Source organism: Equus przewalskii, chromosome 28, assembly GCF_037783145.1.
Source record: "Equus przewalskii isolate Varuska chromosome 28, EquPr2, whole genome shotgun sequence".
NCBI lineage: Eukaryota > Metazoa > Chordata > Mammalia > Perissodactyla > Equidae > Equus > Equus przewalskii.
This window is the reverse complement of record NC_091858.1, coordinates 24,171,977-24,196,879: the sequence shown is the minus strand read 5'-3', so window position 1 is coordinate 24,196,879 and position 24,903 is coordinate 24,171,977. Positions and strand designations below refer to the sequence as shown.

The following is a 24,903-nucleotide window of genomic DNA, read 5'->3' as shown; positions in this document are numbered from 1 at the left end:
GACTCTCCCAACAATAAAAAGATAAATAACCCAATTTAAAAAGCGGTAAAGGATTTGAACAGACACCTCTTCAAAGAAGATAAACAAATGGCCAATAAGCACGTGAAAAGATGCCCAACATCATTAGTCATTAGGGAAATACAATTCAAAACCACAATGAGATACTGCTTCACACCCATTAGGATGGCTACTGTCAAAAAAACAGGAAACAAGTGAGGATGTGGAGAAATCGGAATCTTGTGCATTGCTAGTGGGAATGTAAAACGGTGCAGCCAATGTGGAAAACGGCATGGCAATTCCTCAAAAAAGTGAACTTAGAGTTACCATACGACCCAGCAATTCCACCTCTGGGTATACATCCAAAAAAAGTGAAAGCAGAGACTTGCACAGCTATTGCACACCCATGTTCATAACAGCACCATTCACAACAGTCAAAAGGTAGAAACTACCCAAGTGTCCGCTGACAGAATATTACTCAGGTTTTTTTGGTTCTTTTGGAGGAAGACTAGCCCTGAGCTAACATCTGCCAATCCTCCACTTTTTGCTGAGGAAGACTGGCCCTGAGCTAACATCCGCGCCCATCTTCCTCTATTTTATATGTGGGATGCCTAACACAACATGGTGTGCCAAGCGGTGTCATGTCTGCATCCGGGATTCAAACTGCATCCAGGATTCAAACCCCGGGCTGCTGAAGCGGAACGTGTGCACTTAACTGCTGTGCCACCGGGCCGGCCCCTGTTACTCAGTTTTAAAAAGGAAATTCTGACACATGCTACAACACAGATGAATCTTGAAGACATGATGCTAAGTGGAGAAAAAGGACACAAAAGGACAAATATTGTATGATTCCTCTCATATGAGGTATCTAAAGTAGTCAAATCCAGAGAAACAGAAAGTTGGGCTGGAGGGTGGGGAATGAGGAGCCGTTTAATGGGACAGAGTTTCAGTGAGGGTGAATGAGAAAGTTCTGGAGATGGATGATGACGGCTGCACAACAACGTGAATGTACTTAAAGCCATAGAACTGCGCATTTAAAAATGGGTAAAATGGTAAATTTTACATTATGTATATTTTACCACACACACAGGTAAATGAGATACCACTTCACACCAATTAGGATGGCTGGAATCAACAAGCCAGACAATAACAAGTGCTGATGAAGACGTGGAGAAACTGGAACCCTCACACTGTGCTGATGGAAATGTAAGGGGTGCAGCTGCTTTGTCAAACCGTTCCTCTAAAGGCTGAAGTGGAATTACCATACGACTGAGTAATTCCACTCTTTGGCATATCCCTAAGAGAAATAAAAACTGGTACACGAATGTTCACGGCAGGATAACTCATAACGGCCAAACAACGTAAATGTTCATCAACTGATGAATGGATAACAAAATGAGGTATATCCAAACAATGGATTATTGAGCTATAAAAACTTTCGGAATGAAGTACTGATACTTGATACAACACAGATGAACACTGAAAATACTATGCTAAGTGAAAGGAGCCAGTCACAAATGACCACAGAGTATGATTCCATTCTATGAATAGGCAAATCCAGAGAGACAGGCAGCCGTTTATGGCTGCTAGGGGCCGGGAGGAAAGAGGAAGGGGGAGTGGCTACTAATGCATACAGAGTTTCCTCTTGGGGTGATATAATGTTCTGGAATGTTTCTAAGAAGAGAACTACCATATGATCCAGCTATTCCCCTTCTGGGTATTTATCCAAACACAAAAACACTGATTCAAAAAGATATACGTGCCCCTATGTTCATTGCAGCATTATTCACAATAGCCAAGACTTGGAAACAACCTAAGTGCCCATCAACGGATGAATGGATGAAGAAGACGTGGTATATATACATACACAATGGAAATACTACTCCACGATAAAATAAAAGATGAAAATTTGCCGTTTGTGACAACATGGATGGACCTTAAAGGTATTACTAGACAGAGAAAGCCAAAGTACTCTGTGAGTCCACTCATAAGTGGATGATAAAGACAACAACAACAAAGAAACACATCGATAGAGAGATTTGATTGGTTGTTACCAGAGGAGAAGTGGGGAGGCAGACGGTCACAGAGCACATGTGTACCGGGATGGATGGTAATTAGTCTTTGGGTTGTGAACACGATGTCATCTACACAGAAACCAAAATATAATTACGTACATCTGACATTTATAAAACGCTGTAAAACAATGTTACCTCAATAAAAAAAAATGTCTGGAATAGTAGATAATGGTGACGGCTTTACAATTTTCTGACTATACTAAACCATCACTCAATTCTACACTTGAAAGGAGTGAATTTTATGGTAAGTGAATTATATCTCAATTTTTATGTGATTTCTTTTAGATTCAGATATTTTCCATTTAGATAAATAATTAAAACATATTTACCGAATCATAATAAAAGATGTATTCTGGTAATGATTACTTTTCATCTTATAAAATTTCCCAGATTTTCTTTTATTAACAAAACATTAGAATGAAAAATATTAGATGCCAAATTAAAAATATGTGAAAGGGTCTATGTTTTCAAAATTCCCTTAAAACTTACTACAGCAAGAATGTCTGATCCCTGCTGTTCTAGATGTGGGGGCACTTGGCTCTTTCCGTGTCTTTTCTGGCCCTGAAATGGCCAGTGAGTGAGACACTGACAGAAGCAGTGCCCTCTGGACCACTCACACACTCTGGTCAACCGGGCACCAGCCCCGCCTTCTTCGCACTCCAAGGAACACCGGTGAGACTCTCCCACTGGGTCTCCTGAAGCGTCCTCTGCCTCACGTGTTTAAGAAAAGGGAGAAGTACCCTCTTCTCCTCCCTAAAGTAAAACCCCTTACCGAATGACGCAATTGGTGGTATGGACTGAGAAAGAGACTTCATATTCCTCCTTTACAGAGTGCTATAATAGGTGTCCTAACATAGCAGGCTGATTGACAAGTGCTACTAGAAGAGTTCCACTTTGATAACGTTTAATAGAGTTCTTAGTTCCAACGTTCTTAGACATGAGAAAAAGTACTTCAAACTATCAGTACTCCCCAGAACACTCGATTCATATGCAGTCAACTAATTTTTATATTTGAAGATATTTCTTTACTTTTATTAGTAACTAGCCTATGCTGTAGCTTGACCTACTTTAAAGTTTTTAGGATAACTATTTCAAATACTAACCAAAGGTTTCATAAGGTTCTTCATCTTTCTCATTTTCACCCAGTTTGCCGATGCTGGAGGTATCAGAATCATCGGAAAAATCAAACACATCGAGAGGCCTGTGCTTCTGGCCAGTTTTCTGAGAATGAATAAAGTCAAAGTCATTGAATTGGCTCTAACAAAGAAGAACATTACAAAGCTGATTTATTTAGCAAGGATGTTCCTATCACTGCCGCTTAAAGAAGCGAGCCACAACGCTTTCTGAAAGGACACAGACGCCTCTGATAACATAAGGCAGGGGTTGGCAAACTTTCTCTAGGAGGGACTAGAGAGTAAATATGATAGGCTTTGCATGCCATAGGGTCTCTGCTGCAATTACGCAACTCGGCCACTGTAGTGTGAAAAGCAGACAGCGATAATGCAGAAAGAATAAAGCACAGCTGTGTCGCAATAAAACCTTATTTATGGATACTGAAATTTGAATTTCATATCATTTTCACGTCATGAGATATTCTTCTTTTTTTTTATTTCAACCATTTAAAAAGGTAAAAACCATTCTCAGCTCACAGCACTGTGCAAAAACAGGTGGCAGGCTAGATTTGGCCCACGGGCCACAGTTTGCCAACTCCTGACCTCGCGAAGGCTGTGGGTCCTCTCCCCAGAAATATGCCCGTTTACCCGAAAGTTCCTCAACAGTTCTGAAGACACACAGGGGTGAAGACTCCTGACTGAAGGAGAAAGACCACAGTTTACTGTTCAATGGACTAACAATAAGCCCCATGGAGTTTCTACCTCAAATCCTAATGCAGGACCAAAACATACAGAAGATGAGAGAAACTTCCAGAGAAACTCTGGAAAATGTGCAAGGGTGCCATTCATAGATGAAGAAACTCTGGAAGACATAAAGGTGATGGCATAAAACTGACAAAACAAAAACTCTACCACGCACAGACTCCCTCAAAAAAGGATTCATAGAGGGCTTGGGGGTGGACTGCCAAAGAAGGGATGCTGACAGATCTCGGCCCTCCCTCCAGCACACGTAAGGCAGCGGCCTTCCAAAGGAGGGACAAGTCAGGAAGCCTGAAGAAATCCACACCAGGCACTCTGGACTGTCAGTTAAGGAAGGCTGGGAGTGGGGCTGAAGAGCTGGGAGAAATCCCCCCCAGGCACGATGGACTACAGCCACCCAGGGCGGAGAGCGGAGAGAAATCCATCCAAAGAACAAGCACGCTAGGGCTGGGTGGGATCACAGAGCTGAGCACACCCCTGCAGAGGTGTCCCAGGGCTCCCCAGAGAGTAAAAGGGTAGCCTCTGAAGGCAGGGGTTAAAGCAGTAGGGCAGAGAGACCATGCAAGACAGACGGCCGGGGTCAGGACAGAGCAGAGAGAACTCCTGACGCCCCAGCGCCCAGAAAGCAGGTGCTCTCGTCCGGTGTTAATGCGGATTTCCAATGCCAGCTAGACAGGCCACTGGAAAATGATGTGGAATGAGCTATCAAGAGTGTGAAAGAAATGTACCTGCCCTAACATAACATACTTATTCTAAGACTCTAATGTAAAACTATAATGTGGACTAAGTGGAATATTATGAAATCATAAACAATTCCTGAAAACTATAACAAGGAGAAATGGCTAAAAACGAAAAAAGCAAAATACAGTGTTGTACAATGTTTATATGACATCAATTATCCAAACGAAAATAAAACCAACCTGGGCCCCCTCAAAAGAGATTCAAAACATCAACAATGGTCATTTTCTCCATTATACTAGAAAAAGTGGGAGGAAAAGAAACATACTTTTTCACTACAACAAAACACTGAGCTTACCAAGTGAAGTCTACGAAACTCTGGGGCTCCCATAAAATGTTACTTTGTGTTGTTGATTATGAGAAAATTATATTAAAATATAAAAAGATAACTTACATGTTTTGTGGAATGTGCTCTTCCTACAGTGCTCTTTGAATATCTCGCACTATTAAACAGCAAACACACAAAAGAGTTAGGAAATATTGTAAAATAATTGGGGGAAACACCATAACTTGCAACTCTTTCCAAGCATTTTCTTTCCAAATCATATTCCTCATTCGTTGCAATAACAGTGTGCACCCAGTGAAATTCAGTTTAGGCAAAATCCTTTTAGAAAGCAGAGCCCATATCACAAATTTAATTATATTTTTTGTAGGTCAAATCAGATCACCAATGTATAAAACAGCTTAGGTCTCTCCCTCAGGGACATGGAAAATGCCTAATCCTGCTGTTAGCCTTGTCCCTAAGGTCCCAAGCAATAGCAATGACTGACCGTTTCTGCAGAACTGTGCAAAGTTAGTAAGCGCCTGACACCCGTTCCATCCTGCGCCTGGCTCTTCTACGTACACTTTATCATTTAGCTCTAACAGTCCTACAAGGTAGAAGCGAATCCCATGCTACAGATGTATATTTGCCCAAAGCAACACACGGCCAGGAAGGAGAGAAGCCGGAATTAAAAGCTGCATCAGTTCAGATCCAGAGCTGCCCTCTTTCCACTCCTTCATGCTCCCTCCACTGGGCATGAGGATAAAAGGAAACAGCTGCATATCTTCAGCAAGCTTACCAGAAACAAGATGTAACAAAAGCAACCAGAATAAAAACTGGAAATAAGACGGCAGGAAATAAACCACACTGTCAGTGAATACACGTTGAGCATCCTCTGTGCAGCAGGCATTGCACAAGGACACTGGCACGCTCTGGAGTAACACCAGACATAGTCGCTGACTTTGAGACAGGCCATGCAGACACCATTTGTGGACACCAACATCAGTGTCGTGTGGCTGAACCAATATTTCTTTGAGTAACTTCTCATCTGATATAATTCCAAACTTCCACAAAAGTTACAAGAATAATATAAGGACCTTCTGTATATCCTTTACTCACGCTCACCAATGACTTACATTTTGTCTCAACTGCTTTCTGTGTGTATGTGTGTGTATGTAAACTGGAGACACTGTGTGTCTTGACCCCGAAATACTTGTGTGTCTCTCCTAAGAAAGAGGGCATTATCTTGCCTAGTCACAATATAATTTCCAAATCAAGAAATTTAACACTGATATAATTAATCTACAGTTGATATCCAAATTTCATCAACTGCCCATAGTAAAAAAACCTTTGAGGTTTTTTTCTCTAGCATTTTAAAACCGGAAATACAAGAGAATATAAAATATAAGATTGCACTAAACATAGTATTTTCATAAACCTTTTGTTTTGTTATGTATGTGCGTGTGTACTAATAGTGATGTAAAACGTCATTACTGTGAATCATAGTAATGTAATCACAAAAAGTTGCAAAATTGTTTAGAGCAGTGGTTCTCAAACGTCAGGCATCAGAATCACTTGGAAGGCTTGTTAAAACAGATTGTCTGGCCCCAGGCCCAGAATGTCTGATTCAGTAAGTCTGGGATGGGGTCTGAGATTCCGCATTTCTAACAAGTTCCCGGTGCTGCTGAAGCTGCTGGTCAGGGAACCACACTTGAAGAACCACTGATCTCTTTGATTCTCAGATCCAAAGAAGAAGGTAGGACAGGTATTCATTTTATGGCACTCATGATTCTGGGGTTCAGAAAAGTTAAGTGACTTATCAGTGGTTACATAGCCAAGTAACAGAAATGGGACTAGAAACCAGATTGCATAATTCCTTAAACTAAATTCTTGCCACTGTCTCTTGCCTTGTCTGTGCTCAAAAAAAAAAAAAAAATGGGCGTTTCCTCCTTACCTTAGGCTAGGTGCAAGGTGAGGCTTCCAAAAGATGGAAACCTCTGTGATATCATATGTAAAATTTTTGGTGTACATGCACCAGTGGTTTTGGGGGTGGGGGGAAGATGGAACAGATTTCATGAGTCTTAAAGGCAAAAACGTTATACGTATACGTGGAGAGAGAGAGAGAACAACACTGGCCTATCAAAGTGTAACTCTTGTCAGCTGACGTTCAAGGCCCTGATATTCTCTTCCAATCCTCCTTTCCTTGGTGGTGGTGGTGGGGTCCTCGTTTCTTCCCCTCTGGCTACAGGAGTCTAGTCTCGGTTTATTCCACCTTCCTGCTCAGTCCTGAGCCAGCCTTTCTCTCCCCACGCTCTGCTTGGCTGGCCTTCCACCCTCACCTCACATCTACAAACGCCACCTTCTCCAGGAAGTCTTCCCACTGCCCAGGGGGACCTCCTGGATGGATGGCAGGATCTTGCATACTGGCCATAGCAAGCAGAGATCCCTCCAGCCAGGATCAGACACGGCCTGCGGGACATTTGCCAATTTTCCAACTGTTTCTTTACCGTGATTCACAGTAATGATGTTTTACATCACAATTAGTACACACACACATATAAAACAAAACAAGAGAGCAGTTTTGCAACCTATTTTTAAATGCTTGCCCTTTTTGATTAAAAAAAAAATGTGCTTGACCATCCTGGAGCACCCCTTTTAAGAATAACAAGCGGCAGCTTGGTCTCCCAGCTTTATGGTCTGTGGTTTGTGTTACAAAAACAACAGGGTCTTGAAAATAAGAATACCGCCTGACGGCCAGAGTGTCAAGATCACTAGAATGGAATGTCTAAAAGTAGTAGGCACTCAGTAAGTCGTTGTTGGATATTTTGTTTCAAAGTATTTGTAGCCTACTTTAGACTACACTCACCCACACAAAGTAATGCCAACAGTAGCCAACGTTTTTTCCTACCCGCCAGGCACAGTTTGGACTGTCGCTCCTCTAACCCTCACGGTAACCCCGGAAAGTTGGGACAATTATTGCTCCCATTTTACAGACGTGGGCGCCGAGGCCCCGGGCCATCAGTCCCTCGCACAGCTTCCCCAGCGGCAGAGCCAGGGGGGCTCGGCACGCAGCCCGAGCAGCTCCGAGACACAGACCGCCGCAGGAGGGGAAGAAGGTACAGCCGCGCTCGCAGCACTTACCCCGCGGCCGCCGAGGGCCGCGCCCGCCGCCCCGGAGCCATCCCAGCGCACCGCCCTCCGCGCCGGCGGCGCCCACAAAGCTCCCGCCGAACCCCGCGCCACCCAGAGCGGCCAATCCGGGCCGAGCTCGCGCGCACGCCCCACGCCCCGCCCCCGCCGTGCACCCGAGCTGGATGAGGCTCCCGCCCTTCCCAGAGCGCGAGGGAAAACAAGGCCTGGCATCCTGCAAAAGCGGAGCTGGAGTCCAGGCCTTCCAGCCAGTCGCTGGAGGTCCATGAGACACGAGATTTGCCCGGCTTTCCCTCCCACCCGTGCTCCGCGCCAGTTTTCCAAGGCTCCGAAGGTCCTGAGCCGCTTGGCCCCGCCCTCAGGGGCGGAGGAAGGGGCGGAGCCAGCGCCATAACACCAGAAGGCTCTCGCCCCTAAGGGGCGGATCCATACCCAGGGCGGGAGCCCCTGCTGCTAGGGCTACCGCGCAGCTGTCTAAAGCAATGCATTGCCAAAGGGACAGGGTGTAAATCAGTTGTGTAAGCTTGGTGTTATTTTCTCTCTGTCGCAGTTTCTTCATTCGTAAATGGGGAAGTCCCTTTCTGGAGCTAGTATTCTCCCATTCTTTTCTTTTTGTTTAAAAATGTATTATCCTGCAAAACAACGATATTGGACACCGCACCATAAATAAAAATTAACTCAAAATGGATCAAAGATCTAAACGTAAGAGCTAAAACTATAAACCTCTTAGAAGAAAACAGGGCAAAAGCTTCATGAGATGAGATTTGGCAATGATTTCTTGGATATGATGCTGAGAGCATAGTATGAGATAATGACAAAATTCTGAAGATGGATAGTGGTGGATGGTTATGAACAATGTGAACGTACTTGAGTAGTGCCGGTAAATTGTACAGTTAGTTCAAAATGGTTAAAATGCTAAATTTTATATTATGTTTATTTTACCACAATAAAAAATTACAACATTTCGTGCATAGAAAAGCATATAAATATATAATATAATGATAAAAAGGAGCACCCATGGACTCACCACTGGATTAGGAAATAAGCCATTATCATTCCTCCCCAGGATGCACACTCATCTGATTTTGTGTTTTATCATTCCCATGCCTTTCTACCTTGATATATCCCTAAGTAATGTATTAATTATTGTATGTTTCTAAAATTTATATAAATATTTGGTATGTATTCTGCAAGCACTCTTTCTCATGCAAAGCTATGATTTTTAGATTTATCTACTTGATGCATGTATCTGTAGCTCATTATTTTCATTGTCTTTGGAATGCATTAAGTAAATATACCACATTCTCTTTATCCATCCTTCTGGGTATGGATACATCAGTTGTTTTCAGTCTTCTTGCTGTTACCAACAATACAGTGCTAAACAGTCTTGCACGTGTCTTGCAGAGCACACATCTAAGAGCTTCTCTACAGATCGACTCAGTAGTAATATTATCGTGTCATAGGATAAAGACACTTAGCTTTACATGATAATGCCAATTTTTACACATTGTTTTGTAGATTGTATAATTTACACCCCAGTCAGCAGTATATAGAAGTCCCCTTGGCTCCACATACTTGTCGATACTTCGGATTTACAAAACTTTAAAATTTTTACCTAACTAGTGAGTTGAAATGTTATCCTATGGTGTGTTTGATTTGCATTTCCCTTAAGTTGCTCATCTTTTCATCATTTATTGGTCCTGCCTGATTCCTCTTCAGTGAAATGCCTGTTCACCCCACCCAGGAATCATTTGGGCAAGTGCCATAGAGGAATAAATCACCTTTGAGGTACTGAGTTCCGAACCTAGGGAGAGATGCTTATCCTTAAGGAAATGCTAATGTGGGGGAAGTTGCACCTTTATTTTAAGAACATTTGTTCTTGTCTTTGAGACATAGCAAATGCTTAAAGCAGATATATAATGCATACTCAACGGCCACATCAGGACCTTTTGGAAAAACAAGGACAGGCCAAATTAGTTTTACACCAAATGGCTTCCTCATATACTCCAATCTATCCTATTGCTTGCCATTTATTTACCATAAGCATTGTTCTAAGTGTTTAGTTTCTGTTAAACCATTTAATCCTCTCAATAACCCTATGTGGTAGGCACTACAATCCCATTTTACATATGAGACAACTAAGGAGCAGTCCCCATAGTAAGTGGCAGTGCCTGCATTAGATTTTAGGATCCTGGCCCAGGGCTTGCAGCTGGCAGCTGTTCCAAGGCTCACATCTGAATTCCACCATTTAGAGAGAGTAGCCAAATCCCACATTCCCAGAAAAAGGCCTAAGATTTACTCTAATTGGAGCAGCTTTTGGTGACATACCTACCTGTATTAGTCAGGGTTCTCCAGAGAAACAGAACCAATAGGAGATATATAGATATATATATATATATATATATATATATATATATATATATATATATATATATGTGTGTGTGTATATATATATATATACTTATAAATATAAAGTTAATCTCTTAGTATATATATATTTACTTATGTATATATATTTACACAATAAAATATTATATATATACACACACATGAGAGAGAGAATTAGTTTAAGGAATTATCTCACACAGTCAATTGTGGACGCGGAAATATATAGGGTAGGCCAGCAGCCTAGAAATTCAGGTAAGAGTTGACGTTGCAGCCTTCAGTCTGCCTTCTCCAGGGCAGCATGCTGGAAACTCAGGCAGCCTATGTTGCAGTCTTGAGGCAGAATTCTTTCTTCTTCGAGAAATCCCAGTCTTTTCTCTTAGGCCTTCAGCTGGTTGAATGAAGCCCAACCACATTATGGAGGACAATCTGTTTTACCCAAAGGCTGCTAATTCATATATTAATCACATCTAAAAAATACCTTCAGGGCAACATCTAGACTGGTGTTTGACCAAACAGTTGGGCACTGTGGCCTAGCCAACATTAGCCATCACACAACCCCTTTGGCCAAGGAAAAGAAATACACTCATTAGCTTCCTGGAAACACATGGATTCCTACCGGAACTGGGGTGGTGGGTGGGGGAATCGGAAATTGGGAAATGGGATATGGATGCTGGGAGACAGACAACTCAAGTCCTCTACAGAAACTTGCCCCCACTTGCAGAGCTAATCCTAGGAAGGCAGGATTCCAACCTGGGAATTCTAACTCACATTTGTTCTGCTCCATCATGCTGCTTTCTCAGGTAAACTATTAGCCTAGAGCAGTGATTCTCAATGTGGGTGAGGCAAGGGGAGACAGTGAGGGACACATTCCAGAACCTCTAGCGTGTGTGTAGTATGATAAAGCAAGACAATACTATAACATGGAGAAGACTCTCAGTTTGCTCTGGTCAGAGGTTGAGCGGAAGCCTTGCCTAAGAATTTGATGCCACATAGCAATTTCAAAGCTTCTGCTGGTTATTTGTACTGCTGGGGGTGGGGACCACAGCACCTTTGAGAGCATCTGAATGTATACAGCCAAGGGTAGAGCCCAGTTTGGGGTTCAGAGGAGGAGGACACAAAGGCTCATCAAAAGACATTAATAGAAATGGGGTGGGGGGCTGGAGGCTGGCAGCTGGAGAGGGGAGAAGGGCCAGTTGAGGGAAGAGGAAGAGCCCAGCAGATGGGAGAAGCTATAGCCAAGGGAAGATCTGGTCAGTGAGAAACTGCCCACGAAGAGAATGGTGGATTATTTATGGGGAAGCCATGGCCAATATTTTCTATTTTAAGATGGTGCCTATGTTGTGCTGTACTCTTTCCACCATTAACCTTTTGTGAATGTTTGCTAAACTCAACCTGTGTCGGTGTGTCTAGGGGTGTTGTGAAGACCTAGGGATAATGTTCAGGATGGGGTGAAGCATGGGTATTAGAAGGGGACTGAAAACACAGGGGTGGAGATGATACCAAGCAATGAGCTCACTCTGCTTGCCATGAGCCAATTACTCACAACCAGTTAGGGATGGAGAAAAGAAATTTTAATTCGATTAGCCAGCATAATCAGGAAGATGGCAGACTAATGTCTCAAAAAACCCATCTTCAAGGATGACAGAATCTTGAGGCAGTTATATAGGAAAGATGGGCAGTAAGGAGGGGGTTTAGAAATGTCGGCCTTCAGGCATGATGGACTCCAGGGTCCCTCATGGTTCTTTTCTTCTGTAAGTGATGATGAATATCTTGTAAGTATGCTTTCCACCTGTGATAAGCCTGTTCCTAGAGAGAAACTCATAGAACAAAGCTTTAATTTATCAAGATATAGGGGAGTACATGTGTAAGCAGAGGGCATAAATAAGGAGAGCATGTGAATTTTTTAGAGTACGTGCAGAGCAGCAAGGAGTCACACAGAGGAGGGGTTGGGGCCATTTAGCGTAACAAGATGGCCTCACTTATGCTCACTTACAAAGACAGTGGGGTCCAGAGCCCTGGAGGTAACCTGGAGTGATGTGAGCAATGGCTGAGGGAGCTCGGAAACACCAGAGAACAGGCCACTACAGGATGCTGGAGGACATCTACATGGCAGGTCCTTAAATTATGTAATATAATTTCATGTTTGGGAAATGAAAAGAAAAACCAATTGCTTTTATAGTATAAATACAGAAAATAAAGAACTACAAAACATCTTGGATCCCTGGGGTAAATTAAGTGGTGGGTATGGACACTTCCCAGTGGAAATACACCTCTCCTGTGAAGTGGGTCGATACATATATTAGTTCCATATTTTGGGAATAGTATTTTGATGTTTAAATGAGAATATTACAATTTATCTTACAGGATTTTCATGAAGATAAGCGGTAAAGAACACAGAGGTCTCTAGACATATAGAAAGGCTACCACCATTTCTTATTGCATCTCTTTGCTTTTTTTCTAGAGAGCTCTTCTGTTGAATTTTCTGTGACCACGAGAGGGCAGATAAAGAACAGGACTGGAGATCTGAAATGTAACTGGAGCACAGAGCTACTCATTTTCAGACACTGCAAATATTGGTTCCAAGTCAGCTTAAGATTAATAAAACTAGATATCTTAACTGCCCTTGCTCAACTCATTTTTCCCCTTCATGTGCATTATCCTCTTCCATAATTTATCAAATCCATTCTTGTAAGTTTCCCTTAAGGCAAAGAGTTTGATTTTCTATTGGGGATAAGAAAATAATTTATTTCTCAAATTTTCTACTTTCTTTTTTAACTTCCCACAGCACCTACTAATTATTGGGAAATGCAAGAACCCACTACACTTGGCACTTCTCATCAGGAATAAACTAGGGTGGTTATCTGTTTTCAACAGACTAACAGCTCAACATCTGTAACTATGACACCGCAAAACAAACTCGAAACGTCCCAGGAGGGCAAGGTGGGGGTGGGGGCAAGGAAGGAAAGGAACTTCCCTTGCGTGTTCCTGTCACAAAAAAGAGGAAAGAAAATTCAAAAAGGAAGTATTATTGTGTCTTTTAAAGTTGGAGGGCAGAACGATGTTTTCCATGGTAGCAAACTGCAGTGACATTAGATGCCTTCCTATGTCACATGCTTTCCAACACTTCCTTGGCTCTGACACCCGACTACTGAACTTACTTGCTCTGTAACTAATGTTCTACTTTTTCCAGACCTAATGGGCACTCCTCCTACCCAAGCTGAGATCACATGGCTGAACAGGGCCGAGCACTATGCCATGACGATGCCGTGTCACATGTTTCTGACTCTGTTCCCAGCTCCCTGCAGGGCTGAGTCTGGTACAGGAATCCTGGCAGCAGCATTCCAGCAAAATCCAGGATTTCTCTAGCCAAAGAATAGCCAACTTCCAAATAGGAAATAATTCTATAACTCAAATTTGTAAAAAGGGCCAAATGAGCACATAAACTGAGAAAAGAAGATGAAAGAACACCCCAAAGAAAAAAATTTTCTGAAGTAAATAAGAGAAAATTTCTACAGTAGAAATCTGTCTCCATGATTCTCTGGTCAAAAAAGAACTTTCTGGAAAAAGTTTTCATCCTTTTCATGACCTTGCTCAAACTCACACTACTTCTGGGCGGCCTGAGAACACACACAGTTGGGAGGCTGACCTTGGTCAGAGAGTTCAGAGTGACCATTGTCCTTACCTCTGTGATCCCTTCTGCTCAGCCGAGAATGGAACAGTGGAAGAGCCAAGGTACCATGAGCCACTGACCCATCAGACAAGCCCAGATCACACAGGCTTCACTCTCTAACCCCCAGGTGACACGCAAGCCTTCTTTCTAGAACCTTCTGTAGGAGGAAATGCCTCCCCCACCTTCTGGCTGCTCCCTGGACCTCATAGGCCAGCTCACTCACCCCTCTGACCTTGTCACTTAGCAAAAGAAGATCGTTACCACCTTACCCCTCCACCTTACACCACAGCCGGGCCACAGACATGCTCAACAATTTGTTTCCTGGGCTTGGGGAACCGGAGGAGGCTTCCTAGAGGAAGTGACATCTAGAGTCGGACTGAAATAAAGGAGTAGGAGCCAGCCAGGCCAGGATAAGAGAGCGCTCTAGGGGAAACACATGTGCAAAGGCCCGGTGTTGAACAAGAGTGTGATGCATTCTGGGAGCTAGAATAAATTCAGTGTGGCTGGGACAGAGTTGGGGAGGTGACAAAAGATAGGGCTAGGGAGACAAGCAGGGGTCCTCCAGTTCCTTTCTCCTCAAAGTATAGTGCACAGACTGTCCACACAGGCATCACCCGGGAGCTTGTCAGAAATGCAGAACTGCAGGCTTGACTCCAGATTTAGCGAATCAGAATGTGCACTGGAGATCCGCAGGGGCTCTGGTGCACCATGAAGTCTGAGAAGACCTCCTCTAAGTACATTCAGCTGTTTAGGCTTGACAGCCGTAGGAAACCTCTGAGTGACGAAGCGGCAGAATCACCTGATGGAGTCATGCCGTAGAAAAATCATTCTGGCTGCAAGTGGATGAAAAATGGGTGTGTCAGGAGAGACCAACGCGGGAAACAAACAGGTCAATTAAGAGGCTGGTGCAATTGTCCCAGCGAGAGATGGCCGCTGCCCTGGTTGGCAGGAGGAATAGGAAGGGAGGAAGCAGACAGATGTAGTGGCTGAGGCTGCCTGGGGCAGGCCTGGAATTTCTCCCCATTGCAGGGCCCACTGACAACTCAGCTGGGTGGGGCTGAGGAGCTGGCAGGAGGGCAGCAGGGTGGGGCAGGGCAGTAGCAGGGGGTGTGGGAAAGCAAGAAACTCAAAAACAAGAGTCCCTGTGTGTCTGCACATGTTGCCCATGCAGAATGTGAGCGAACTGGTTTTTTACACACTTCACCTGTGTCCCTTTGGTGCACGGTTCTGGTTCTTCCTGAGGCACTGCTGTCACTCCCATGACTCACCCTCCAATTTTAACAAGCCACGTGCGCAAAGCAGGGAGGCTGCCTGGAGTGCCTGCGGGCGATCCAGCAGCCTTAGGATTTAGCAAGGACAATTTCTGCTAGAGAAATTTGACAGACTAAACCCTCCCCCCATTAAAAATCGCAGCAAAAGAGAGTGGCTAAGAACTTACATGGAAAAGGTATTTGTGGGGGAAAAAATATAAAAACACCCTGCTTCCGGCCAAGAACAGAATCCCCCTGCCCCTGAAGACCAGTGCCGAGAAGCAGAATTCCTCTAGCGAGATTCTCGCATCTGAGCAAGTCAACAGAGCAAAGGAGTTAAAAGTCAAAAGGAAAAATCTGGATTTCTTTTTATGCCAATTATATGGATACGAAGTAAGGCGGGTCAATTTCCCCATTACTCATGCTGAGTGAAGTGAGTTGGATATGAACACAGATTTTGGCATCTACGCTAGGACACTGAGGTGAAAGAACAGCCGGGGCGAGGGTGTAGGGTGCTGTCACAGATCTCATATCCACAGGCGCCAGCCACCCTGGACCTGAGGCTGCTCGGTGGAGGAAGACGTGGAGAAATTGCCTCTGTGCTGCCAACCTCAGGAGAGTCCCCTTCAGTCTCTCAGGGCTGCAGCCACCTTGCATAGTAAATGCGGAGGGGGCTGGAGGCTGAGGGCTGGGAAAGATGCCCAGGGTGTGATCAGTCTAACAGACCCACGACCCTCACCTCTCAAGGTGCTGCCAAGGGCCTCCCACCCTCTGTCCACCTGCTCTGCCCCAGCAATTGGGGACAGATTGGCAAGTTCTCTTCTGCTTATGTTGCCATGAAAAGAAACAATCGCAGGAAATATGGATGAAAATACAAAAAGGACATTCCAGGATCCGTGGCATTTACCCACCTCCGCCTTGTGACATGACTTAAACTGCAAACGGGTATATTTGCAATGGAGAGTTTAGCTGTGCCTGAGGATTGGCTAATTAAGAAGACTCATCTAACACAGTGATTGGTGCTCAGGGCACTGGGCATCATACCAGGGAGAGGAAGGCGCAGCAAAAAGGGGACCTAGGCACAGAAGGGCCTTGGAGTCAGAAAATCCAGCCCAGCCACTTATTAGGACAGGTCAGCTGATCTCTCTAGGCCTCTATTTTCTCATTGAAAACAAGGAGATAAATGAAAAAAGAAAAGTATTCAGATGGAAGCTCCCTAATTTTTCTACCTCAATCACCATGAATCTACCTATATCTAACCCACATTCTCCATCTCTCCTCCTGTCGCAGTAGAAGAACCATCCTATCAAAATCTCCTATCACCCGGTCTCTACACTTGACTGGATCTAAGCCTTCTACTCTCTCAGGACAGCATCTTCCCCTCTTTCCTCTCTCTCCATCATCACACTCTCTCTCCCTCCTGGACCATTCTTATTGGCATATCATTATGCTCTCGTATCTCCCATCTTCAAAATCACCACCACCAGCAAACAAAAGCAAAACTCCCACCTTCCCATCTTGCTCCAGTTACCGTCCATTCATCTGACTTCCTTCGCGGGAAAACTTCCAACCAGAGCTGTCTACCCTTCTTCCTGACTTCCCAGGAGTTCACGCCTCAACTCGACCCAGACAGGCTTCTGTCCTCCCTATTCCGTTGGAACACATTGCCAAGGCTGCCAGCATTGCCGGATCCAGCAGACATTCCTCTGTTCCCACCTTATTCCACCTTTCAACAGCATGTGACATAACTGATCCCCTCCCTCCCTGAAACACCTCTCTCTCGGCTTCAGGGACACCACATTCTTGGTTCCCACCTTCCTCCATGGCAGGTGATTCTCAGTCCCAGTTGCTGGCTCCTTCTTTAACTCTCATTCAAATTGCGAGGACACCAGGGCTCTATTTTGGGACCCCTGCTCCCCAGGTTACCTGACGAAGTCTTCTTTACCTTCTGTATGCTGTTGACATTCCAACTGTACCTGTCTTCTGAGGCTGCAGACTCATCACATGGTTATCCAGCAGGTACATCATATAGAAACCGTCCAAATGCAACCTCTTGGCTCCCTCTCCCAAAACCAATGCCTGAGTCTTCTTGGCTCAGGAAGTGCAGCTCCACCACCTGCCCAGCTGTGCTCACACCCTAGACAAGCCCTCTTCCAGATCCCCACACGCGCACTGGTTCTACCTCCAGCTGCTTTCAAATTTTCTCTCTTCTATCTCCCTGCCGCCAGCCTGGTTAAGCTGCCGTCGTGCACTATGCTGTCCTTACCTGGCCTCTGCTTCTGCTCTGATCCCCCTGCAGCAGCCAGGAGTGTTGGAAAAGGGCAATTCAGAGCATGTCACTCCTTGTCTCAAAACACTTCATGGGTTTCCTCCTGATCCCAGAGTAAAACCCAGAGTCCTTTCTGGGCTGCAAAGCCTGGTAATTTGGCCCTACTACTTGTCTAACTTCTTTCAGTGCCACTCTTTCCCCCACTTAATGATGCTGCCTTAGCCACATCGGCTTCCTTTCAGCTCCTGGACTATGTTGAGCTTTTCCTCACCTCAGGGCCTTTGCACTCACTGTTACTTCTTTTTGAAAACTTTTCCCCCAAATCTTTGTAAGGCTGGTTCCTTTTCATTCTTCAGATGACTACCCCAAGTGTCACCTTCTCTGACCATGACACCTAAAATAGGCCCTTGTGGTCTGCTCCAATACTCTATCAATTGTTCTCCTCAAAGCACCCATCACAACTGGGAGTTGTCCATGTGCTTTCTTGTTTATTGTCCATCTCTCTCCATCAGGAAGTGAGCTTCTCCAGGGCAGGATCTTGTCTGCTGTGTCCCCACAGCACAGAACTATACAGGGCACTTAGTTGGCAGTCAACACATAACTATGCATCGATCACCTGCCCAACAGGGGTCTTGGGAGAATGAAATGAGAGCAAAGTGAAGACACAGCACAGTGTACTGCCCACAGTGGATCCACAACACCTGCAGCTGATTTATCTCCACTGTTAACAATTCCGACCACTTCTAAGGGATCTCGTGAACCCGCCATATGTCTGCGACCCAGCTTTATACAGATTTTCCTCCTAAAATAGACTGGCTGGTTCTAACAAACTTTTGGTCCTTCACAGATGTGGGGTTACCACCATCACAGATAGCAACCATGTTTAATTTTGGATAAGCCATAAAACCAGAATAAAACTCTGTGTAGTGGTATTAGCCCCTGTTTTGACAAAGAATTATCATCAGATAGAAATCAAACCATTTGTACTGAAGCTTGTTTCTTGGTGCCAGCAGTAATCCAATGACACATTTTATCCTGAAGTTCACTGCCAAAGGAAGACAAGAAGAAAAATCCAGAGCATGAGGTTGACAGCCCAGTGTCTACAGCCAGCTTGCCTAGCTCCAATTCTGTCCGAGTGGGTGACATTGACCAAATTAGGTATGTGCTGTCTGATTTCATCATCTGTAAAGTGTGGATATTAAAAAACAAGACAACAGCCCCAAAATGGAGTCACTTGTGCTAAGCCTATGTCACCGAACCAAAACTTCCTACCTAACTTAATTACAGTTTCAAGCTCTCCCGGGAGTGGAATCTTAAAAACCATTCAATCTGGAATTACCTGGTCAGCACTCGTGAGGTCATCTGCCTGACAGACCCCCCCCACTGTCCCCAAAAGGAAGGTGACCTTGTCTGAAACAATTCCCTCTTAGCTTGTATAACATCCTTGTCCCGCCTCCTTCTACTTATAAAAGTCATTTTGTACGGCTCTTTGGAGCTCCTCTCTATCTGCTAGATGGGGTGCTGTCTGAGTCATGAATCATTGAATAAAGCCAATTAGATCTTCAAAATTTACTCAGGTCAATTTTATTTTTTTAACAGGGACAACAGTGTATTTGGCTCAGAGGGTTGGAAAATGGGTCTTCTATGTAAAATGCTAAGAATAGTGCCTGATATGTGGCAACATTCAACACACTTTATTTTACTATTCTTCCAAGGAATCTAAAAATAGGGAGTGGGGCAAAAATATTAAACTACCAAATGCCAAATATACTTAAAAATAAACTGCTTTTCAGAGTTTAGGTAAAGAGGGAGGGTGTGTGGCAGCTGGGACCTGCAGGGAGGGGCAAGATGAGCTCAGGGGACAGCAGGGCTACTCCTCAGGACTAGCTCTTCCCTGCCTTGGCCTCCCAGCTTAGGCTCTACTGGGAGACTCCTGCTCTCATGGCAGTTATTGGAAGATGCTTAGCATGGAGGGCCTGGAGAGCAGAAAGGACTGTCTCATTCTGAGTCAACCACACTTCTTTTCTGTTCTGCCTGGAGAGAAGGGTTTGAGATAGAGACCACTGGGCTTTTGAGGTGCAGTTTTGATTTTGAGATGGAGCACCATCATACGTCTACTGTTGTGAGCAGGCACTGACTCAAACAGTGCGCCGTGAAAGTTACGAATTGAAAAGTATTTAGGGATTAATATCCGGCATATATAAAGAACTCCTATCGCTCAATAACAAAAAACCAAACAACAATTTAAGAAATGGGCAAAAGACTTGAATGGACATTTCTCCAAAGAACATACACAAATGAACAATAAGCACATGAAAAGATGCTCAACTTTACTAATCATTAGAGAAAAGCAAATCAAAATTTCAATGATACCATTATGATGGCTATTATCAAAAGAACAGAAATCAACAAGGAATAGTGAGGATGTGGAGAAACTGAAACCCTTGTGCACTGTCAATGGGAATATAAAATGGTGCAGCCAATGTAGAAAACGGTATGGGAATTCCTCAAAAAATTAAACACAGAATTACCATATGATTCAGCAATTCCACTGTGGGTGTATTCCTAAAAGAATTGAAAGCAGGGACTGAAACAAAATTTTTGTACACACCCATGTTCATAGCAGTAGTTTTCTCAATAGCTAAAAGGTGGGAACAACCCAAAAATTTCCATGAACAGATGAATGGATAAACAAAATGGGGTACATACATACAGCAGACTATTATTCAGCCTTAAAAAGGAAGGAAATTCTGACACACACCACAACATGGATGAACCTTGAGAGTGTTATGCTAAGTGAAGTAAGCCAGTCACTAAAGGACAAATACTGTATGATTCACTGATATGAGGTCCCTCGAGGAGTCAAATTTATAGAGACAGAAAACAGAATGGTGGTTGCCAGGGGCCAGGGGGAGGGTCTAACTGGAGTTAGTGTTTAATGGGTAGAGTTTCAGTTTTGCAAGACAAAGAGTTCTGGGGACGGTGGTGGTGACGGTTGTACAACAATGTGAACACACAATGCCACTGGACTGTTCACTTAACAATGGTTACGATGGTAAATTTCATGCGCCCTTTCCACAATTTTCAAAAAAAGAAAAAACCCAGCGTTCCTATCAAGTTCATTGCAAGAGGAGCTTTGTTCAAAATTTCAGGTACTTGTTCAAAAAAGGTGTATTTAATGAACACATATTAGTTCCTAAGTCCAGTGTTCCATGCTAAGGGCGGGAAAGAAAGGTAATAACTATCCTCAAGAAGAAAAGAGGAAGAGGAGGGTAAGATAAGACAAGGATCTTAAGAACTAAAATGAAAAAGGTAGAATGGCCTAGAAAACTTACCAGAGATACATGCGCAGGGTTTGGGTTTTGAAGAAAGAAACCAAAAATCATCACACCCAACACAAGATTTAAGGGAAAGAAGAAGACTGATTTAAACACCACAGGCTACATAAGAACATGGAGTTAACACCTATGGAAAAGAAAATCCTTCAAATGATAGCACAGGGTAGGGACAGAGGGGAAAGGAAGAGAAAGCTGGCTGTTCTAAATGAGACATCTTCTAAAGCAGTTGTCTAGTAAGAGAATTACTAAAATACAGCAGAATGGAATCCACCCAAGAACCACCAGCTCCAACCGTTGTCTCCTGAAATGCACTTTTCCAGCAAAGACTTTGCATTTTCAAGAATATCTACATTATTCACACCGTGATTTTCTTCTCCACAACACCATAGGACTGTTGCCAGAGAACATGGCTCGAGGCCCTAGGTCAGCATTTGTAATTGTCAGGAGGATGCTGTTAGAGGATGAACACCTGGGAGGGAGGAAGCAGTTGGGAGGGGCTTGGGCCTGAGTATCATTGTCGCTTTTTGCTTGAGTTCATCAAAGGCTGCCCCAAATATTACACTCGACGAGAAAAGAGAGGCTTCACTCACTTGAAATGCAGAAATATTTATTTTGGTTTCCTGCGTTGTTTTTGGAAATTGTTTTGGTTTATAAAACATAGAAATAGCCAACAGTGAAAGCAAACAATCAAAACCCCAATGTGACAAATTATTGACTTTTTGTGCGATTAAGAATACACAGAGGAAGTTAGGCTACCAAATAGTGTTATTACAACAACAATTCTTTAGTGCAAATCCTGTTGTGCTTCTATAATACATATACTCTCACATACCCAAAAACAATTGCTTTAAATATACAAATGACAACTTAATTCAGTCACTTGTGGCAAACACTTGCAGTAAAATGAAATGCTGCTAATTTCCCAAATTAACTTAAAAAAAAAAATCCCTTGAGAAGTTAATCCCAGGAAATGAGTTTTCCAGATTTCTACATCCTAGAAGTTTGGCTTTTCAAATACATTTTATAGAAATCGGGTAGCATTATGATAGAAGAGTATTGGTTTATTACCGTCCATTTAAATAAGTACCCAAGTATATCTATTCCCTTAATATTTTTAAAGACATGCCTTGCCTGAGAGTTTATTCTGGGGAAAAAAGCCGGTTAATCACAATATGATCTTTTGATATGAAAACCACATTAAAAATCCGTTGGCCATCAGAAAGAGTGGTTCAGTGAAGATAAAGTGGACAGTTATTTAAGCGTCACAGTTGAGCATGGTTGACTTAGGTAATTATTTTCTTCTTGAAATGCTTGTCTTCATTGTAGAGTCTAAGGCAGATTTTTTTTAATAACCTCTGGGAAGGGATGGAAGGAGGAAACCGGGTCTGGAGGAGAGGGTCCGAGAACATGCTGCTCCGTGGGTGCCAGAATCCATTCACCCTGGCGAGTGGCCATCCATCGGAGACTCTGCACCGTTCTGAGTTGGGTCTGTCCTTCGCTTCACTAGGAAACTCCTGCTCCAAAGGAACAACAGGGGACTGTGGAGAAGAGCATGGGTTTCGCAACCCTTAATCAGAAGGGTTGTGAGAGCACACGTGGGATGGGAGAGGCAAGGTGGCAGGGACTGAAACCAAATCTCTGGTCCACTTGTGACATTCTCCAGCCGAGACGGTTCTTGTTTACAGGGGACATAGTCCCCCAGTGCACGGTACTCTTTAGAGCAGCAGACAACTGCAGAATTTGCAGCAAGCAGCAGACATCCCAGAAAGAGCAAAGTCCTCTCCCTTGGTTAGAAAAACAGGGAGACAGAAGTTTTCACACCCGCCTTTTTAACTGAGGAAGTCGTGAATAACTTAGCACATTTATAGTTTCCCCTTTACAATTTTTAAGGCTCATTTTGGAAATTGTGTATCACCATAAACATGGTCTGCAACACGAGGTGGCTGTAAGGCAGTGTTCCATTTCCTCTAATATTCCTATGACACGAACCCTGAATGCATAAGTCAAACATGGACATTCCCTTCCCTAAGCTTGCTGTCGTCAAAATTACCAACATGAAGGCCATCAGGAGAAGATTGTGAAGGTGTGTGGTTTCTTCCAAGCTTTCTTCCTCACCTTAAACTTTGATAGTGGAATAAAGTTCATCTATCTGTGGCCTGAAATAATTCCGAAGCTCTGGCCTTTTAGCCTTCATTGTTGGGGTCAGAAGGCCATTCTCGATAGAAAATAATTCAGGGTGGAGAGCAATGCCTTTGACCTGCAAATAAACAAGCCTATGAAAGGACGAAAGAGCATAGAGGCCACCTGAGACTAAAAAGCACTTAAGCCTCTGACGAGGATAAAGACCCTTATGGGCAATCCAATCCTTCCTCTTACCACAAGGGGTGGTTGTCCTCTTCTTTTTTTTTTTTAGGGGAAGATTCACCCTAAGCTAACATCTGTTGCCAATCTTCCTCCTTTTTTTCCCCTTTTTCCACCCCAAAGCCCCAGTACATAGTTGTGTATAGTTGTAAATTCTCTGGTTCTTCCATGTGAACCACCACCACAGCAGGGCTACTGACAGACAAGTAGTGTGGTTCTGCGCCCGGGAACCGAACCTGGGCCACGGAAGTGGAACCCAGTGAACTTTAACCACTCGGCAGTGCCCTGTTCTTGGGATACAATTCAGGACTGTACAGTGACCTCCAGGAAAAGAGAATTCATATCCTTGATTAAAGACATCTCTTCCCCTGCCAAATCACTCCATTATTCATTCCTCAGGGATTTCTTCAGGCCATCTCACCCTCTTCTATAACCTATTCATAAGAAAATCTTCAAGTCCAAAACTTATTTTATGGGAATTCATGCGTTTTAATGAAAGTCTCACCTGTTCAAATGCTTTTAGGCCAGCCTCCTTCCCAAGTCTCACCATGTCTTCTAGGATAGCTTTTTTGACATCCTAACAAGGCAAGAAAAATAAGATACTTTCTGTGATGGAGGTCCCTGCCCTTTGCACCTAATACAAAGGGAAGACGGTAGACCGCATACTTCAGAACCTCACCTTGTTCCTGCACAGTTCTTCAAAGGATCCTTCAAATCCTTTTTTTCGGGCCCAGTGACCTATTGTCTCTGCGTCTGGTACCACAATTGCTATGAGAAATGCCTTTAACACAGACAAGCGAGTTAGCACATGGCTTGTTCCAGATGGTCTCAAATAGTGGTTCTCTATTATTCTGCATCGTGGGCCCCTGGGAGAATCTGATGGAAGTTACAGATCCGCTCTTCAGAACGTTTTACCTGTCCCAGGAGTCCATGAGGCCCATGTTAAAAATTCCTGGCTCTAAAATACAGATGGCATCAGGAATTTTGCAATAAATGTTTCAAAAGAGCCACTGGGAATCAAGATCTAAAAAACCCTAATTTTTACTTACATATAATATATATATAGGGGTTTTTTAATAAAACAGGGTCAAATAAACAAGATCATAGACATCAGATAATTGCCTTAAAAAAGAGAAATAGAAAATGTACACAGATTCACTTTTTAAAAACTGCCAACACTTCATTCTTTACAATTTAGTAACAACAAAACTAAGTAAAAATCAAAGGTATGGTAAGATTACAGGTCAAAGAAAAATAGGTGCATTCTCTCAAAAGATAATATTCTTCTCAAATTATTTAAAAATCTCAAGATTTGTAATAAGATTAACCTTCAGGAAATAAGATCCCCTTTTCTTCCTTGCCACCATTTATCCAACATTTTGGCAAACAGACATTTCACTGCAATATTGACCTTGGTTTTCAACTTGAAGTATATGTTGGCTTACAGCTATGCTCAAAGTGACTTAGGAGGCATAGCATAAATAAGTTTGGTTTAACATGTTTGAAAATTCTAAATTTTCTTATAACCCATATA

The 24,903-nt window shown here is 43.4% G+C and overlaps 2 protein-coding genes across 17 annotated transcripts in view; both read right to left on the bottom strand.

The window, feature by feature from the left end:
* CENPU (centromere protein U) overlaps positions 1-17,481 on the bottom strand; it is a 47,460-nt gene extending 29,979 nt beyond the window's left edge. The window contains exons 1-3 of one of the 2 annotated variants that reach the window (XM_008517271.2): positions 17,347-17,481; positions 5,076-5,124; positions 3,176-3,293 (exon numbers count right to left, since the gene is read on the bottom strand). In XM_008517271.2, coding sequence (XP_008515493.1) covers positions 3,176-3,293; positions 5,076-5,124; positions 17,347-17,429 — 250 coding nt within the window. In that variant the 5' untranslated portion in view covers positions 17,430-17,481. Of the gene's footprint in view, positions 1-3,175; positions 3,294-5,075; positions 5,125-8,084; positions 8,222-17,346 lie in introns of those variants that run through there. The other variant, XM_008517273.2, reaches the window with a different exon arrangement.
* Positions 17,482-21,598: 4,117 nt separating this feature from the next.
* The window catches only part of ACSL1 (acyl-CoA synthetase long chain family member 1), a 64,971-nt gene continuing 61,666 nt past the window's right edge, over positions 21,599-24,903 (bottom strand). For 9 of the 15 annotated variants that reach the window (XM_070598159.1, XM_070598163.1, XM_070598169.1 and 6 more), the window contains 4 exons: positions 24,049-24,150; positions 23,875-23,946; positions 23,124-23,265; positions 21,599-22,792 (listed from right to left, as the gene is read on the bottom strand). In XM_070598159.1, coding sequence (XP_070454260.1) covers positions 23,125-23,265; positions 23,875-23,946; positions 24,049-24,150 — 315 coding nt within the window. In that variant the 3' untranslated portion in view covers positions 21,599-22,792; position 23,124. Of the gene's footprint in view, positions 23,266-23,874; positions 23,947-24,048; positions 24,151-24,903 lie in introns of all 15 variants that reach the window. The other 6 variants (XM_070598157.1, XM_070598158.1, XM_070598168.1 and 3 more) reach the window with 1 other exon arrangement.